Below are 20272 nucleotides of genomic sequence, written 5' to 3' on the forward strand. Positions count from 1 at the left end.
ATGGCTTATGGTCTTCCTGTCAACTTTTTCACCAAGTGCTTGGCTCCACAAAGGTCAAAGAGAAACATGTAGGAGTTGCTTTGCTGTGGCGATGGTAATTTTGGTTTGCAACCTCTGAGAAAACAGAGTAGTATGCACTTTTAATTACACAAGATACAGTTCTACTGGGGTAATAGGATTACAAGTCAAAATGGAGAACAATTTACTGATCTCCTTTATCAAAATAAGCATTTTCGACAGTGAACATATTTTCTCCTAATAAAAAAGCTGCCATGCTACTCTAAGAGTCCTAGATGTCATTTTAGACGTCCCCATGAACATACCAGTATGCAGAAGTTTCCACCCACCTTAACAACTTCAGTTGCCTTGGCTGGAGTGAAAGGGTTACAGAAAGGTCTTGAAGGACCAGATGTTTTTAAAAGAAGCTTAATTATGCAGATTTGGAATCAGTGTTTTGTTTTGTTTGGTTTTTTTTTTTTAATTGCTGTAACTTGTATTGATTTCATGGAGATCTAGGGAGGTCTTTAAGAATCCCATTAGGCATCTATTTGTGTCTTTAGCTATAAAAACATTTATAGACCAGTTTGCAAAATTCTTGTGATGCTGCAAAGACTGGAAGTACACTGAAGCATCAGTTCAAGAGCAGGCAGTTGTTTAAATCTACCCCATTCATGAAAGCTCTTTTACCTCCAAGGAGTTGAAGCAGGGGTGGAAGGTCTTTTGTTACAAAGGGATCTTCCTGAGTCAGAGCTCTATAGCTATTTAATCAAACAAAAAAACTTTGAGAAATGATAAATGTGTTTCCCTTTCTCTGTAGCAACTAATGTTTATTTCTCATGGCTCCAAAATAAACGTTTGAAAAAGTAAATGCCTCACAGTATAAAAGATCACAATTTAAATTATTTCAGTTTTTCTTAATTGTGTTTAATTTCCAGTGTTATGTTGATTTTGTCTTTCAGCTCTTAGTTGTGGTAATTCATGGGCTATGACAATATATGCAACCAGTTAGTAACATAGCACCATAATTTATGCTTATTCTTTCCGTATAATGTGCAGGGATGGGATGTAGTGAACTCCAGAAAAAGAACAGCATACAGCTGAACAAGAGAAATAGGAATATAAGAACAACTCTTGGATCGACTGTATATCAGAATGGGTTACTGTCAAGTGTCGGTCTGGTAGTGACCCATCTGGGTGCCTTACAGAGTATGGAAAGGGCAGATAGGTCCAAAGTACCAAAGTAAAAGGGCTGAACAAGGGCCCTGTGAACTCAGTGAAAACTTGTCCCTTAGTTTTGATGTCTGAATCAGGCTGATAACCCCATCCACCTCTTCCAAGTCACTCTTTGCCTTGAAGTTCTTTTATAGCATAGTAGAGATTATAATACATATAGAATAGTATACCTCCTGCCTCAGTGTGCGTGATCTACATTTGCAAGAGGGCATCTGCCTTTAAATCACTTACTACAGCGTATATGATGCTAATACCACTCTGTTAAACACCCTTTCAGGTAAGGGGAGGGGAGGAACCCCCACAGAAGGCAGGTGTACAGTGTTGATGGCATCGCTACATAGGTTACATGGATGTACTTAGGATTTAATTGTTTAAAATATTGAATGCCAAAACTTTGTGTGTGTCGAATTTACACCTCCCTTATGCTTATGCAACTCACTCGATTACATGGGTCATTCTTGTGGTATTTTGTCTGGGATCAAAATCACCTACTAACATCTTAAATAAGGCACGTTTCATTAATATATTAACATTTTATAGCTAGTATTTTCTATATGCTTTGTCTGGTTTTAGACATAATTGCTATATATGTCAGAGAGATCATTTCTAGATTTTAGTTGGACTAACAATGATTAGCAACTGTTTCCATTCGCCCCCTATCTCATACTCCATTTTATTTCCAGGACTATTATTCTGTGGCCCTAGTTTCTGTTTTGAACACTTCTGCAATACAAATGGCAAAGCAAGATGTGACTGAGGAGCAGTATAAATGAGAAATTACCTTGAGGATTAGAGGGTGCAGCAGTGACATCCAAGATAGCATTACTTGTCTTGCTAAGCCAGATTTAGGAGGGAAATAAAGAAGCATTTATCCAGATCACTTCATTATTCAGTCGCATGAAGGCCTGGAAACAGATATGCTAATAACCTCCATCCCTTATTAACTGTAGTTTGTTCTTTTCCATCATGTAGGGGACTGAAGGAAAGGGTGAAGTGTGGCAAAATGGTGGAAGGGGGCTTCATAGTGCTTCCTACCCTGGTATCTTGCAACTATCAAATGTGTGGGCTGCTTTTAGTCACCAAAAAAGAGAGCTTTCTGATTCACTGCACTCCTGATCCACATAGCAGCCTTACACTTTTCCTAGCCTTTGCCTAATTTGAACTGGGTGCAGAGAATCCATTGGGTTCTCCAGAAGGAGAAAAGAGGCCTATGAAGTACCAAGCTCCTGGCTCACCATGATCGGAGGCAGCTGTGGGGGGTTTTGCTATTTGCTCCTCTTAAAAGAGACAGGTTGCAGTGACCTGGGCACGGTACCTGCTGAACTTTTGTTACTTTTGAGTTCCAACATACGGAGCTTTTAAGAGAGAAAGAAACTGATGGCCACTACATTTGAGGATATGTGGGAAAGGAGTTCAAATTGTCTTCATACTTCTATTGCTTCACAGAAATTTGAAAATCCCTAAAGTAAGAAAAGCATTGTGCTCTTGACTACAGACATTTTATTTTCTTTTTTATGCCATATTATACAGTATGTAATACCTCTGATCTGTTAGTTAAAAATTGTCATAAATGACTGACAGCCCTGAAACACTGCTCCCCACTCCTTCCTTCCTTTGCTACAAAAGCACACCTACATCTGTGTCCACAGCGGCGAAAGTATCTCATTTCCATGTTGAATCTCCCCTATGACTAAACAGAGATGTTTCATTTCCCCATGTTGTCAAACAGGAACCTTTTGTCTGGGACACAGGTTGATAAAATACTTCATTATCTTAATCCATAACTTCTTTGGGAAATGCACACCATGCCTTCAACACCAGCCATTGTCTCAATCAAAAATGGATTTGCATGTTGTGGTCACTTCTGAAAAAAGGATTTTAACACAGTATATTTCAAGTGAATTGGAAAATAGAAAATTCAGTAGTGCTATCAACAGTCAGAATTTAGTGAGGAAAGAGGATCTAGTTCAGTAGCCAGTAATACATGACAAAATTCACTCATAACTGCTGGTAATCATTGTAAATAAGCAGGTAATTTCAAATAAGTAGATGCCTCTACGTGCTGTATTTTAATAAATCCAGTTACAAAGTGATTTTAGCATTATGGTGAGGCTCCTTAGCGTCATGCCAATGTTTTTTATCAGCAGACTTAAAAAGCCCATTTTGAGCATTAGTTGTGTTGTACAACGGACATAGTACCATCCCTGCTTAAAGGAGTGAGAAACACAAAAGGCTAAGAAACTAATATGAAAGTGTCAGAAGGACAAAAGAATTAGAGGTCAGCTGAAGTGCTCAGGCTAAAAACTATGCAGAACCCAGAAGAAAGTGTGTCTCTTGGCTCCCAGCCCTCTCTTTCAAGTCAAGGTTATTCCTTTTGCTAATGATTCAGTGCCACTGCTATTGCCAGTAGATGTCAACCCAGAAAACTGTCTGTGGTGTTGAAAAGTCAAAATGTATTTTATTCTTCAATCTGGATAAAGCTGTTCTTGGTATCATCAGGTCTTTCCTGGGAAAATTGCTTCAGTTCTAGCAGAATCTCTGGAGTGCCACAAAACAGATTCTGGCTTGTGTCTGTACCAGGATACCTGTAGAGCCAACAGTGAAGTGCATGGTTATCTCACTGACAGGAAAAAAAAATGGTAGTGTTAACAGTCTTGAATAGGAGGTGTCTAGGTGGGCATTGCAGTCTGTGTAAAGCTTGAAGTTACGTTGCTAAAGTGGAGGAAGTGGATTGCGTTCCTCTCAGTTTCAGTTTTGTATCACAGTTTGTCATTTACTATGCAACTGATTTGCCAAGCAGTACCAGTTACAAGTGTCTAGAAATGTGTAATTAAGCTTTAAACATGAATGCTCAGCTATATCATATTGCTCTAGGTGGATATCCTGATATGTTGAATTGATGTGTGATAAATGGGAGATGAAGGAAGAGATAATAATTTCTTTTTAATGTAAACGTACAAGTTTTACAATAACATTATATGATAGGTTGCATTAAGTAGAACAAATAGAATAGGAAAGCTGAGATGAAGCAGAAATGATTATGCAAGAATATTTTTCAATTAATTGGCATTCGCAATGAATCTCTACACTGGAAAAGGGGTTTCCTGCATTAATCCGGGGACTTACTTTAATATTTTTATAACACAGAGCAAAAATTTATCTAAGAGTATTCAGTTGAAACTGATGGAATTGATCCTTCTAATTAAGTAGCTACATACTGATTAAGGGGGCTAGAATGTCTTCTCTCTTTGCTGTAATAGATGCTTTGAGACAGTTGAGCTTGAGACATATCATAGATCAGGATAATAGGAATATTAAAAAATACTAAAGGGAAATTGTGCCAATACCACTTGTTTAGCATACTCTCAGTAATTTATCTCTAATTTTAAGTTACAGTCTTAAAGACTAATCTAAGGTTTCAAAACAAAATGGCTTATGGTACACCTCAGTGCAATAAAGTGATGAAACTGACATTAGAATCATAGAATCATAGAATAGTTAGGCTTGGAAAGGACTTGAAGATCATCTAGTTCCAACCCCCCTGCCATGGGCAGGGACACCCCACACTAAACCATGTTACCCAAGGCCTCATCCAACCTGGCCTTGAACACCGCCAAGGATGGAGCATTCACAACCTCCCTGGGCAACCCATTCCAGTGCCTCACCACCCTCTCAGTAAAGAATTTCTTCCTTATATCCAATCTAAACTTCCCCTGTTTAAGTTTGAACCCGTTACCCCTTGTCCTGTCACTACAGTCCCTGATGAAGAGTCCATCCCCAGCATCCTTGTAGGCCCCCTTCAGATACTGGAAGACTGCTATGAGGTCTCCACGCAGCCTTCTCTTCTCCAGGCTGAACAGCCCCAACTTTCTCAGCCTGTCTCCATACGGGAGGTGCTCCAGTCCCCTGATCATCCTCATGGCCCTCCTCTGGACTTGTTCCAACAGTTCCATGTCCTTTTTATGTTGAGGACACCAGAACTGCACACAATACTCCAAGTGAGGTCTCACGAGAGCAGAGTAGAGAGGCAGGATCACCTCCTTCAACCTGCTGGTCACGCTCCTCTTGATGCAGACCAGGATACAGTTGGCTTTCTGGGCTGCGAGCGCACACTGAAGCCGGCTCATGTTCATTTTCTCATCGACCAACACCCCCAAGTCCTTCTCTGCTGGTCTGCTCTGAATCTCTTCTCTGCCCAACCTGTAGCTGTGCCTGGGATTGCTCCGACCCAGGTGTAGGACCTTGCACTTGGCATGGTTAAACTTCATAAGGTTGGCATCAGCCCACCTCACAAGAGTGTTGAGGTCCCTCTGGATGGCATCCCTTCCCTCCGGCGTATCAACTGAACCACACAGCTTGGTGTCATCGGCAAACTTGCTGAGGGCGATCTCAATCCCACTGTCCATGTCACCGACAAAGATGTTGAACAAGACCGGTCCCAACACCGATCCCTGAGGGACACCACTCGTTACTGGTCTCCAGCCAGACATTGAGCCATTGACCACAACTCTTTGCATGCGGCCATCCAGCCTGTTCTTTATCCACCGAGTGGTCCACCCATCAAATTGAGGATGTTACGTGGGACAGTGTTGAACGCTTTGCACAAGTCCAGGTAGATGACGTCAACTGCTCTACCCCTGTCCATCAGTTTCGTAGCCCCATCATAGAAGGCCACCAAATTGGTCAGGCAGGATTTCCCCTTACTGAAGCCATGCTGGCTGTCACCAAGCACCTTGTTGTTTTTCATGTGCCTTAGCATGTCTTCCAGGAGAATCTGCTCCAAGAGTTTGCCAGGCACAGAGGTGAGACTGGCTGGTCTGTAATTCCCTGGGTCATCCATTTTCCCCTTCTTGAAAATGGGGGTTATATTTCCCTTTTTCCAGTCGTCAATTCCTCAATGTCATGCTCAGAAATGGAATGTTTGGGTTTGGATTTTGCATGAAAGTATCTAAAGCACTTGAGATGTCTCTGAAGTGCCAAATAATACTGAATTTTCGTCAATGTCATAATCAGTTCTCTCTCTCAAATGATATCATATAAAATCATGATAATGGTGGTTGTTAATCTGGAATTTTACATCTTGTCATTTTGTCCTCAGTCATCCTTGCTGCCAATTCAGGGTCACTATACAGCATTTTGCTTGATAAAGGCTCTAAGTACTGGACAGATGAATAATTCAAAAATAGTAATAAGTGGTCAAAATGGGTACTTTAAGTGAAGTGTAAGGTAAGAAAATAACTGTTTGGCTGCTACCTTAAGGAGGACTGCTATCAAGTTTATCTTTTTTATGAAAGATATCTTCTTATGAAAGGTAACAATATAATGAATATATTTCATGTCTCTTAGGTGCATTCACTGAATAAATTCTTCTCGTATAAAGATTAACTAATTTTCCCAAACTATCACAGAATTATGATTTCAGCCTTGAGATTTTTAGCAGAATGCTTCAACAACACACAATGGAACCCTGTCTGTCAGAATGACTAGTTCAGGATGTTTCTGATACATCTGAGATGCTATTCTCTCCAGCACAGCAGTGAACACACAGATTAAAATGAAGGCTGGTTTTATACACTGTCAATGCTCAGGAGTTACATGCTGTAGCACAGAGAACAGCCTTCACAAACTGATACGTACTGTGTCCCTTTTGTGACATGCTGATCTTACTCCAGCCTCATGCAGTGCTGCAGCAGGCGCTGCAGGCCACTTTTTGAAGCACCTGAGGGGGAAGTTCTTCTGCATGCCAATTTATGGCTTTTAGGCTCCATTTATCTCATTTTCATCTGTTTTTCTTCCTATAAAATTGACTGCAGCAGGACTAAAAAAATAACCTCTTCTAAAGACTTAGTTTTTCTTTGCTGTTTGCTTGCCTTAATTTCAGAGAAATATGCAGTGCTATTCTGTTTGTGGGAGCTTCTCTTCTTGGAGTGTAGCTCCGGTATACTCAAGAACTCACAGCATTGCATTTCTTTTCTTTGTAACATGTTGATTGGGTGTCATATCTGATGGGACTTATTTTTGCTGATAGCCCAGAATTTTGGTGGTGTCATCTGGATTTGTAGCTGGCATGCAAAATATTTAGTCAAATTATTTTCTTCTCATGTCACTTCCTTGTAAACATGAAACCCAGAGTGCTGATTATGCAATCACACATTTTACTTCTCCATTTTTCTAGGTGAGTAACATTCTGTGATAAAGTTGGAAATGTTGTTCTCTGTTTCCACAGCTGCAGCAAACAGGGAACAAAGGAAACAATAGTTGCATATACACATGTGCATTCCAGCTGCTGCTGACTGCCACTCTATTTTCCTTTTTGCTCTCCCATTTGAGCAGACAAATTGTCTTAATGACAGGAAAAGTTAGGAGCAGATATACTGCCAGTTTAATAATGTTTTTTAAAAAATCAGAATTAGGGTTTGAAAAAACTAATTGCAGCTTAATTTGTGGGGTGATTTAAAGTTGAAGCTTCTGCTTGAGTTGCATTATATGATTTTTATTTTTCCCTGCACTAACTGCCCCTAGCAACCAAGGAGATTAACCCCAAGGAAATGCAGATAAAGATTTTCTGTTTCTTTTCTCTCCCAGCTTGCTTCTACACAACCTTTTTTGCCTTTAAAACTGGCAGATCTAGAGACAACAGTTTCCTTCCTGCTGTTCACCAAGCTCTGCCTCTCTCCTGGGGTGTATCAGCAGGAGCTGGGAAGATAAAAGAGAGAAGAGCCAGTCCATGTCCTTGTGATGCAAAATTGGTCAGAACATAGAGCCACAAACAACATTTTCTGCCTTGGTTCTCCAGCTTTTGAGCATCAGGGTCCATCACAGCTTCTGAGCCATCAAGCAGTTCCCTGAAAGGTCCTCTGCTTCTTGTTATGGTTAAATGTTTATTTTGTTAATGTAACCCTGGCTGGCATTTCTAAGTGCTGGGTGATAAAAATGTATCTGTAAGGGCATTATTTAAATGGCCACATGTCAGGGCTTGCATGAGATCAGAATTTCCAAATGATTTTGAGGTTGAGTTAATGCATCAAAATCCAAACAGCATTTAGTTAAATAAGGATACCTCAGCTCCTGGAGGTCCTCAGAAAAAGGTAAATGGAACAAAAAAGGTAACATTAATTATCCATGAATAAATCACTACTTAGGTTTTTTTCTTTTCCTGTATTTGATGGAAGAGTCTTAGCTGACATAAAACCCAAAAAAAAAAAAAAAAAAAGAAAAGAAAAAAACACACACACAAAAAGGAAAAAACCAGAAACAACCCACAAACCCAAAAAACTACCATCCCCCCAAAAAAACTTGAGCGTAAATTGAGAAAGTAATTTCAGTTAGACTTTTTTTATAAACACTTGGTTTGGAAATTGTTATTTTTCTGCTCTGATTTATAAGCACATAAAAATTCAAGGAATACAGCTGAAGATGAAATGAATGGGTATGTCTGCATGTGAAAACTTCAATTTTCTTTCATGTGGGCCAGCACAGTGAAGTCTGCAAAGGTTTGAAATTCACATTTAGTCTTTAATGTTGCACTTGCTTCTCTGATCCATCTACATTCATAACCTGCCTTTCCCCCTGTCAAATCTGAAATTTATAAGCTAGGAAACAAAAATGGTTAAAAGATAGATTCACAGAGGGGTTTTTTTCTGTCATATGTTTAAGTTTGTCAGAAGACTTGAGCAGAGAAAACATTCTCAGGGGCCTGTTCAGATTGACTTGGGATTCCCTGCCCATACACCTCCATTTCTTTTCCAAGAGAAGCTGTAAACCTAAGGCAATGACACACACCCTGGTCTCATCCCAGTGTGTGTTCAGCATTCAGTCAATTGAATAGTTGGGAACCAGGACTATGGGGACCAGAGGGATCATGCCAGTCTCTGAAAGTGGCCAGTCTTTGCCTCCCTCAAATGTCTAAAAAAAATTAAGCAGTGTTGATCAGGCTGTGGCACAGCCATTTGCTTCAGCAGAGCTAGTCTGAACCCTCCAGCCTATGAACTGCCTGCATGATCTGGTAATGAATCTTTATTCCTCTTTTCTCTGCAAGGAGTTTTTCTCCTGAAAGTCATGCACCCACCATCTCAAAGAACTGACTTCCTACCTATAGTACCATCTGCAAATAAATGTATCGGTAAAAGTATTTCACATCTAATTCAAACACTACCAGGACAATATTGTAGATATGCAGAATATCTTACCCACAATCTTAAGCAGGTAATAAAATAGGCAGCATAAGCCAATACATGCTTTCTACCCTTCTATTGGAAAAGGGTATGCTTTGTGACAGACCATGTTCTAATGCAGAAGGCGTTTCCTTCCCTCTTTAGTGTTGTTTGGATAAAGATCTGAATAAAAAATGGTTAAAATACCAGGACAAAATGCTGCACATATGACTTGAGAGTTCTTTCCATACCTACAGCATCACTCATGTTCATGGCACAAATTTTGACTGCTTACTTTGGTCCTGTTTCAGCCAACTACCTGGCTGAAATCACATTCTTATTTAAACTGCATATTAAACTGAAGCCTTAGCTGTAACTTTACTTTGAAACCAAGTGTCTGGAACTTAAGGCAGAAAAAAAGCACTTCCTCCCATGCTGCTGCATAGCTGCTATTTTTGAAAGACAAACTTCAACTTATACAATATAGGCTCAGGGCTCCTTAGGATTTTTTCTGAGAAGACTATATTGCATGAAAACCAAAACTTCCATGTTAACATTTAGGAAACACATCATGTGGAATACTACACAGTTGCCATAGAATCATAGAATCGTAGAATAGTTAGGGTTGGAAAGGACCTTAAGATCATCTAGTTCCAACCTCCCTGCCATGGGCAGAGACATCTCACACTAAACCATGTCACCCAAGGCTCTGTCCAGCCTGGCCTTGAACAGCACCAGGGATGGAGCATTCTCAACCTCTCTGGCAACCCATTCCAGTGCCTCACCACCCTCACAGTAAAGAATTTCTTCCTTATATCCAATCTAAACTTCCCCTGTTTAAGTTTGAACCCGTTACCCCTTGTCCTGTCACTACAGTTCCTGATGAATAGTCCCTCCCCAGCATCCCTGTAGGCCCCCTTCAGATACTGGAGGGCTGCTATTGAGGTCTCCACGCAGCCTTCTCTTCTCCAGGCTGAACAGCCCCAACTTTCTCAGCCTGTCTTCATACGGGAGGTGCTCCACTCCCCTGATCATCCTCATGGCCCTTCTCTGGACTTGTTCCAACAGTTCAATGTCCTTTTTATGATGAGGACACCAGAACTGCACACAATACCCCAAGTGAGGTCTCACGAGAGCAGAGTAGAGGGGCAGGATCACCTTCTTCGGCCATAGACCATCAGTACTGAAGAAATGTGTTTAGAGTTTAGCTAACTTGGTCTTGTTTAGAACAGAATCAAATTTGCTGCCATAACAAATACTGAGATACCTGCTGCCTGCTTTTGCTCTCATGGAAGCGTAAGTGGAAATTAGAAAAGGCAAGACTTGTCATCTGAATCTAAGTCAGGAAAAGACTGGAAATAAAAAAGACATGAAAATTTAGAAAACATTTTGCTTATCAGTAAATTTACTCAGTGCAGAATGAGACAGAAGCACTGTAGCTACAGGCTATGGCTGTTGTCATCAGTCTGAAGGGACGATGACTGCTTTGTAGCACTTCATGTTGGGCTGTGGTAAGCTTATCTGCATCTCATTTAAATCACCTTAGCTCCTGTATCAACCTGTCGCTTTTCCAGCTTCACTGCTTCATTTTTGTTTTTAAACCTTAGCAGATTCCACATAAAACATTTAGATTTATGGCCAGTGTTTCTGATCCAAATATTTTTGTGTGAGTCTTTCATGTTGGTGTTGGTCTATGTCTGATCAGGAACTCTGCATCTCTCTGCCATAAGCTTCACCAGCCTGTTTGGAGGGCTAAAAGCAGAAGAGCCTCCAGTCAGCTTCTGCTTGCCTCACAAGCATCTTTCAGAGCCCAAACCAACTTTGAAGTAAATGAGTGTAAACATATCTCTTCAGAGGAACAGCTTTTCCAAAAGTTGAGGGTTTGTGGGCACCATGCTAAAGCCTCAGTACCCTATAAAGAAGTCTTTATTATCTCTATTTTCTCTTTTGGATCATTGAGTCCGGCTTCTAATGATTTGCTGGTGGCAAGTGGGATCTTTGGGATTGTTGGATTTTTCACCCCACTAACTGTGACCTCTGAGGACTCGAACTTCCAACTGAAAAGTGTCACTGATTCCTATATTCTTTACTCAACTGAAATAGCTATATTTCAAGCTGTTGTGTTTTACACAGTTTCAGGTAAGGTATCGAAGACTGTTCTTTAGCAGTCCCTTTCGCCTGCTTTATTAACTGGTATCTACTTGTTGTAGTTTAATATTTTTAACAAGGAGATGATAATCATCAGTAATGATCCCTTTAATTTGTGTAACATGCATAACCTCAGTACTGTTGGTCTGTTTGCAGCTCCTTCCGGCAAATTATTATTGTTTTTTTAAATTTAAAATAGTATTTTCTAAATCCTAGGCTAGAGTTTAGTCTTTTTAAAATTGATTATTTATTTTTTTACATATCCTGAACTCTGTAAGCATAATAAAAATACATTTTCCACATTATCTACTAGAACTATGGTAGTAAAAGTTCCTGAAATTAGAAACCTCAAACTGTGCATCTTTGTTAATCTTCACTAAGCCTTGAAAGAATCTCAGTTTGAAGACAATTAATGCAGTATTTTTAAATTATGAAAGCTTAAAATCAGTAGTTTTGTACAGGCATATTACAAAATAAGAAACATCCCAGCCTCTTGCTCAGTGCAGAATCCACCCTGAAGTTAAGGGGGGAAATAACAGAAAACTCCTTAGGGGATTTTTTTTTTTAAGTAGAACTGTTTTGGCGTACATATGTTTAAGACTGCATAAGGACCATGGGAATGTGGGAAATGCCAGGAGAATCTCTTCTACTACACAGACCTTCAATCTTGTTCTCTGCTTCAGGGGAATAGTAGTGAAAATGTGCAAAGATTACTGTCATCAATCCGCTCCTGTACTTTGGTTTTCTCTCCAGATAAGAACTGGGAAACTCTTTAGCTTTACGAAGGACGTCAGAAGGGGGAAATTAAGCCTCCAAATGTTAATGCATTCCTCAGCTCAGGTCAAATTGACTTTGGTGTACCCATGGTGATTTACATCCACAGATTCTGGCATTTGAATGTGCATTTGACTTTTAACAACTTAATGGTCTCTGCACCTTGAGACTGAAAGTGGAATAATGTAACAGCCACTGTCTTAGCTTTGTGTCTTTCTAGATCAAAACAGGAAGGACAATCATACTGGAAAGCAGTATCGTGAACTCAAACTGAGGATAGAGGATTTATTTGTTTGTTTATTTTAAGAATTCTCTAAAATCTTTTTCTCAGCACACCATCAAGTCATCAAGATACTCCCACTGGGAGCCTGTTGCTTTCAAGTTTCCCCCACAAACAAGTAAACAAAGTGGTGTAACAGTCAACTAGTATTGAACGCTGGAACAGTCAGTGATTTTACTATAAAATCTGAACAGCATCCACACTAGTAAAATAGAAATAAAAAGTAAGAAATGTGCAAAGAAGAGCCGTCCTCATGTAGTGAACATAAATCAATTTTCAATATGCAAATGATTAGCTGAACTTTTCACATAAATTTTACTTAGTTCCTTGTTCTGTATGTCCTGTATTTCTGGTAGATATTTCTAATAGAAACAGCCACAATCTAGAAACTTGGAGAGGTAAGGAGTAAGAGAGCATAGTGCATGTGTATGAAGTAGGTCTTGAACCCCTGTACTTTGTACAGAATATTATCAGTCCTTACCTTTCTGTAAACACCATCCATAAGGGTCAAAGTCCAAACTATGACATTAGGCTCTGTGTCCTGTCAGCATTTGCTTATATTTAAGTGGTTACTAGTGTTGTAATTATAATGAATTCCAGACTATTCATGCTCATTACTTGCTTTCTGCATTTGGAATTAAATTCAACCAATTAATTCTAAAGAATTAGCTAATATTGTGGTGGAAAGCAATGAAATCTATAGCATGTATTTCACAGACATTTCATGGCAGTTAGTGAGCTCATGAGTTTATCTTCAAGGGAACTGCCCTCAAATCAGCATCTGCCTCTTATTTCCTTCGTGTTTTGCTTTTTTCACTTTTTTTTTTCTCTTTCACAGTCTAAATACAGTTTCAACAGTAATCTTGAGACACTTTTCCTATTGTTATTAATGCCATTTACTTCCACGTAATTACTGTCTTTCACTCTCATGACTTTGTTTTCCCATGAATGGTCTGCAAGTCCTCTGAAAGCAAAAGACTTTCACTGAAGAAGCAATATTGGCACATAATAGATCAATTAGGAAGGCATGTGGCACAGCAGAATGAACAGATCTTGACCGTTTTGTAGTAGTGAAGAATATTCTGACAATTACAGGTTGATATTTCTTTGAAACATTTCTCCAGCTGGAGTATTTTTACTTAAAATTTGTTATTTTGCAGATCCCTTTTTACACATCTGAATATCTATCTAGAATCTATTTGTGTACATAGATGTATATTAAGAAGCATAGCTATGCCATAAATAACATATACCAACACATATGGGAAACACACCGAAGTCTTCTGCAAAAAGACAGCAGCAGGGATCTGACACAGAACTTCTGTCTGTGTGTTGTAACCAGCATATTGAGGGCACTGCTGAAATAAAATGCATATATATATATTGCATATATAAAATATCATCTATAACTGAGGCTAATTCTTGATATTTTTTGGTACAGTATTTGTCAGATTAACAGTGTAGGAATTCCATGCTTGGCTAAATAATCGAAAAGCCCAAGGTGGGGAATCTGCCTGTTTATGAGCTCTTTATGAGAACTAACTTTGTATGAATATCATACTTTATGTAGGCATTTTCAAGAGGCAAATGGGTTTTGCAATGTGTTCTGTTGCCTATTCCCCCCAGGCTTAGGGTCTGTGTCAAGGAGAAAGGTGGAAGGATCTCTATTGCAACAGCATTGCTGACTTCCAGCAAAATTGGCTTATCCAGTGAGAAACTGGCCATCTGGGATTGGAGCTGATCTCAAGATAGCTGATCTCAAGAATCTCTGTCAACATTTGGGAAAGCAGAAGCTGTTTACTAAAATAGTGGGAGAAGGGGGGCAAGGACTTCTTCACTTGGATCAAATAAGGGGAATTTACTGAAGGAGTTGAACAAGGCAGAGGAAAGAGAAGGGGAAGGAAATGAAATGCCTTGTGAACGTAGTTCCCTGAGGACTCTCAAAGATGGAGTGAACCAAAGTCTGGGGCACTGCAATAGTGTGGTTTCCTTATTGAAGCTTACCTGTTCTAAAAGACAAGTCTTATACTTGAATCGTGGGAAAGATGTGGGTATTTCTGTGTGCATGGCATTTCTTTTTCAAAAGGCAAGCGTAGCTCCAGAAGCCCTGAATTTTGAGAGTATGCTATAACTACTGCAGTATCTCTTGTGTCAGCAACAGCATCTGATTTCTGTGACAATTCGATGGCAGGGCTCCAGATCCACAAGCTGGTACAGAAACAATGCTCTGAAAAAGTGCCAGAGAGACACAGGTAAAGCAGCAGTGCTGCAGTATATTTGATACAGACCAGCTTAAAGCAGAGGAGTGTGACACCCAAGGCTTCTGCAATAAATTAATTAGACTAGAGCTTCTGTTTCTGTGGAAATAAGTTCAAGAATAAAATGTGAGTTACACAATTATTACAGAGAGGCAGGCATTAAAGACATCTCTTGTGCCTTCTGAGATCTTGTCCAGGATGGCAAACTTCAAGTTATTTATGGGCAGCCAGAGCCTAATGCTTTTAATTTTCTAGATAGCTCAGGAGGCCAGTCAGATTGGCAATACTAGCAGAATGTGTTAGGAAGCCCCAACTCCTACTGCCACAAATGAATAAAAAAAGTGGTTTGGGGGAAGATTCACAGTGTTGGTGGACCTGGCTGTTCTATTCATGCCTGAGAATTTAATCTCATTCTCAAGGAGAAATCTTCTTTGGTTTACAGTGTGCTGTTGCATTTTAATTTTTAATTATATTTTTAATAAATTACATTAATATACATTTAATATATAAATATATTTAATATATTTTTATATTAATTATTAAATATATAATTAAATATATTATTTTATCATTAAATTTTATTTTAAATTAAATTATTACTTTATAATTAAATAAATAATTAAATGTATTTATTAAATATATTTAATAAATTATATTAATATATAAATAATTATATTTTTAATAAATGAGTCAAACTCATTTAAATGGATTTGTCCTTGATTCTTGATACGTACTACTGCCCATGCTGAATTCATTTTCTAATCATATGGAGGCCATATGTATTCTTTACACATAGACTGTACTCCACTGCAGAATTTATTATCCTATCCTTTAAATATACTGCTGTTACATGCTCAAAATCCAGCATATCTATATGCTGTAGATATGTTTACCACTAGCAAATTATGAGGCAGTGGAAAAATTGTATTTATCCACAATGCAATCATTCTGCTTTCTGGGGTTTTTATAATACAGAAGGGATACCATCAAGGTCTATGAGTTTGACCACTACCTTTAAAATAGTAGTGCCCAAATGATGGTTCCCAGGCAGCATATTGCCTCTGAGATCCTTTGATACTACTCACAGTTACAAGGAAATTAAAACATTAAAAATGGGGCCAGCAGGGAGAGAAGTGTGTGATGCTGCTCTGTCATGTTTCCTGCTCAATACTGTTGCCCACTGGCCAAAGGAGGTGAGAGAACCGTTCTTCAACATGTGTGAAGAGAAACAGCTACCAGTCTCCTGTTTCAGCAGGTCTAATAGTATGACTTTGTTAGTTTTTGACATACGCACTTCAAAATATTTCCAGAGAAAACTGCTGCATGCATAGGAATATTTTCTGTTAGTTATGCACATGGGTGTCCATGCATAATGAGGGTCTGAGCAGTTCTCAGCCTAATGCCTGTCTCCTCTCTTTCTCTAGGTACCAGATACACACCGGCCTTCAGCACTCCATTATACGGCCAAGCCAGCCCAACTGCTTACCTCTGGATAACATCACGCTACCTCAGAAGCTGAAGGAGGCTGGTTATTCAACGCACATGGTTGGCAAATGGCACTTGGGATTTTATCGCAGAGAATGCATGCCCACGCAGAGAGGATTTGACACTTTCTTCGGCTCCCTGTTAGGCAGCGGTGACTATTACACCCACTTCAAATGTGACAGCCCTGGGATATGTGGCTATGACCTGTACGAGAATGACAATGCAGCTTGGGATCACGACAACGGCATCTACTCCACACAAATGTACACACAGAAAGTACAACAAATCTTAGCTTCTCATAACCCCAGGAAACCTATATTTCTCTATATTGCTTACCAAGCTGTTCATTCGCCTTTGCAGGCACCAGGCAAGTATTTTGAACATTATCGATCGATAAATAACATCAATAGGCGAAGATATGCTGCAATGCTGGCTTGTTTGGATGAAGCCATAAACAATGTAACCCTTGCTTTAAAGCAGTATGGCTACTATGAGAATAGCATTATCATATATTCTTCAGATAATGGTGGGCAGCCAATGGCTGGAGGAAGCAACTGGCCTCTTCGAGGAAGCAAAGGGACCTATTGGGAAGGAGGGATCCGTGCTGTTGGGTTTGTTCATAGTCCCCTTCTGAAAAACAAAGGGTCTGTGTGTAAGGAGCTTGTGCACATCACAGACTGGTTCCCCACTTTGATCACGCTGGCAGAAGGGCAGATCGATGAAGATATCCAGCTGGATGGTTATGATATATGGGAAACGATTAGCGAAGGCAGACGTTCTCCACGGGTGGACATCCTGCACAACATTGACCCAATTTACACCAAAGCCAAAAATGGGTCCTGGGCAGCTGGCTATGGGATCTGGAACACTGCAATTCAGTCTGCCATCAGAGTGAATCATTGGAAACTACTGACAGGAAATCCAGGATACAGTGACTGGGTACCTCCACAGGCCTTCAGTAATGCAGGCCCCAACCGCTGGCACAACGAACGCGTTTCTTGGTCAGCTGGCAAAACAGTGTGGCTCTTCAACATCACTGCTGATCCCTATGAACGAGTGGATCTCTCCACAAGGTATCCAGATGTAGTGAAGCAGCTGCTGCGGAGGCTTTCACAGTTCAATAAGACGGCGGTTCCCGTTCGATACCCACCGAAGGACCCTCGGAGTAACCCGAAGCTGAATGGAGGAGTCTGGGGTCCGTGGTTTAAAGAGGATGAGAAGAAAAAGAAAGCTGATAAAAGTAAAGGTGTGAACAAGCAAAAGAAGAACAAGAACAAGAAAAAAACAAATCAGAAAAAAGGACAGTCATTACATTGCCATTCACGTCTTGCTGGTAGATAAGACTCTTAGCACGCTCTTTTGCCAAGTCCAAGTCAGCTTAGCCCAACTTCTTGAACTTTAGACAGAATATACTAGAAATGCTAGCTCTGGACTGTGGATGAAGGTTGTCATCTTTAATTTTGTTCTCTGATTTCACCAGCACAGGATATCTCAAAGCTTCGCCTTGAGTGTACGTAAGCATCTACATGACAAACTTTCTCCTCTACAGGATGAATGGTGCTTGCCCATCACTGCTAAATTCTAGACAACAACTGCAGTAATCTCATTTCCGTAAACTAATTTTTGATGGGCAAATGGTGGTTTCTTGCCTAAATTAGTTGGAATATTTGGAAAGTATGGAGATGTTAGTGGCAGATGTTCTCAAATTTACAGGATGATTCATAGAGAGAAAGGGAAAACAAAACTTGAGAAACTCCGTGGGTCAGAAAGTGTTAGTCACCTAGCCATGACCTTCTTTGATACAACAGCAAAAACCTGAAGGCCACCAGAGTAACTTCTTGGAGGTGCTGGGGAGGGGGCCATGGCCATGATGGGAGGAAAGCTGCTTTGAATTAGACTTTGTCTGTCTTACATAAATCAGAAATATTTTTTAGATGTCCTAGATGTGCTAAGCTCCCCCTATTTGTAATAAAACCAGAAGGAAGGTTGTTATTCAATACACATGAAGAGCTAGCACATGCCAGATATAATTTATTATAGGCATAGATAAAAACACATCACCAAAGTGAATGTAATATTTTAACACTTTAAGATAACTATACAGTAATATGTAAAAGCCATAATTTATTTTACAGCACAGTACTTATTTCTCCTCCATTAAAACTTTAATTATGGGTTGATGCAAGGTACCCCTTTGGGTGCTAGGGTTGTTTGGGTTTTTTTCCTTTGATTTTTAATTTTATTTCCACTCTATTATTCAGAGATTTTATTTAACAGATCCATATCCTCAGAGTACTGTAAAGAAAATACTGTATACACTGCTAGGATGAGAAAGGAGAATGATTCAGGTGCATCATGTCATTATGTATTTGCCTCCAATTATTTTGAATGTAACAAAGTGATTATTTAATTTAGTTGTCACATGAATATTGTTCAGTGTCTGTACAGAAGCTAGGCCATCTTCATGTTTGGGGGGAAGTTCTACTTTAAACCTTTTATTTATGTATCTATTAAAATGGTTTATTTTTATGGCATTCATAAAAGTAACCTGCCTCTTTTTTTTTGCATCAAATACAGCAATTCTGTTCTTGTTTATTTTAAATACTCATATTTTAAAAAACTTATTTTTAAAACTCAGCTTTTTGTTATTATTATTTTTGGTTCAGGGATGATATTTTATATCATTTCATTTCTGAAACAGAATTTCTTCTTCCAATATGTACATCATTTGAGACACAGTTCAAACTTTGCCCTTTTCCAAGGTGTCTGCATGGATGATTAACGGCTGTACTGACTGCATATTCTTGGTGATCTGTGATAATTGATACAATGGATACACACATATAAGTTTCAAGATAAATTATGTGAAGTAAAATTGATGATTCATTTGTTCAACAGCTATAATATTTTGAGAAAATTTAAAATAAGGCTGCTTTTCAACTACCTCTCACTTGACTCAGAAGTCACATGTATATAAATGGATTAGAGTTGGAAAATTAAACATCTGTAAAATCAGTGCGTGCTAAAATATGAATCATATCGAACGCTCCAACATTGCATGACCTTTTTTAAAAAGAAACTAACTGCAGACATATACTGCCAAACCCTACTAATTTGCATATTTTCAGCTCTGAAACAGAATAAAGCTGTTATTAACAAAAACTTGCAAACAACACTTGTCATATCTTAGAATTATGTTTTGTAGTGAATATACCAGAGAGAACATAGAAATGGAATCCTGGAAGTTACCTATAAATAGTAATTATAAAAAGATGATGTGTATCTGCATAAGTGTTTAATATTCACTGTTATTTTTCATACTGTATGGTCCTTAAAAAGAGTAATTAATTTTCTTAGAAATCTGTCTAGCTTTGAGGTTCAGACTATTCAGTGAGTGATAAGGAACTCAAATGTTCTCTGATTTCTCACTTTTTGCTTTTTTTTTAAATGTACCATTGATGTCCTAAAAGGAAATATTAATAACTATACTCCAAAATGTGATATATAAAATTCATGTCTTTGAGAAAATACACGTCTGCTTTGTCTTGGAGGAAAAGTGAGACTTTTTAAGTTAGCCTGGATCAGCTATCAAGACACAGGTATATGTACAAATAGGACAAAGATAGAAATTACAAGTTCGTATGATGTACCCTTCTAGCTTAGGAAAGAATCTACATTTTCTCACTAAACATTATGAGAGAAATGAAGGAAGTAAGAACTGGTTTTGAAACATTATACTGTCTAGTTTACAACTTAATACATAATCATTGTATTTGTGTTTAAAATGCATCTGGGTTTCACACTGAGCATTCATTTTCCATTTCAGCATTAGAAAGAAATAGTAAGCTTTCTGACTTTCCAAGGTCATTTTAAAAAACACCAAAATCAGAAGTGTAAGCTGAACTGGACGTAAAGAAGGACTAAGATATTTTAATTTATTT

At 38.9% G+C, this 20272-nt stretch overlaps 1 protein-coding gene across 1 annotated transcript in view; it reads left to right on the plus strand.

Annotated features, from left to right (window-relative positions):
- Positions 1–17672, plus strand: part of ARSJ (arylsulfatase family member J) — a gene marked incomplete at both ends in the record, with an annotated part of 44223 nt that extends 26551 nt beyond the window's left edge. The window contains one exon of the mRNA XM_080639086.1: positions 16271–17672. Coding sequence (XP_080495212.1) covers positions 16271–17672 — 1402 coding nt within the window. The remainder of the gene's footprint in view (positions 1–16270) is intronic.
- Positions 17673–20272: the final 2600 nt, after the last annotated feature.

Source organism: Psittacula echo (genome assembly GCF_963264785.1).
Source record: "Psittacula echo genome assembly, chromosome: 1".
Classification (NCBI taxonomy): domain Eukaryota; kingdom Metazoa; phylum Chordata; class Aves; order Psittaciformes; family Psittacidae; genus Psittacula; species Psittacula echo.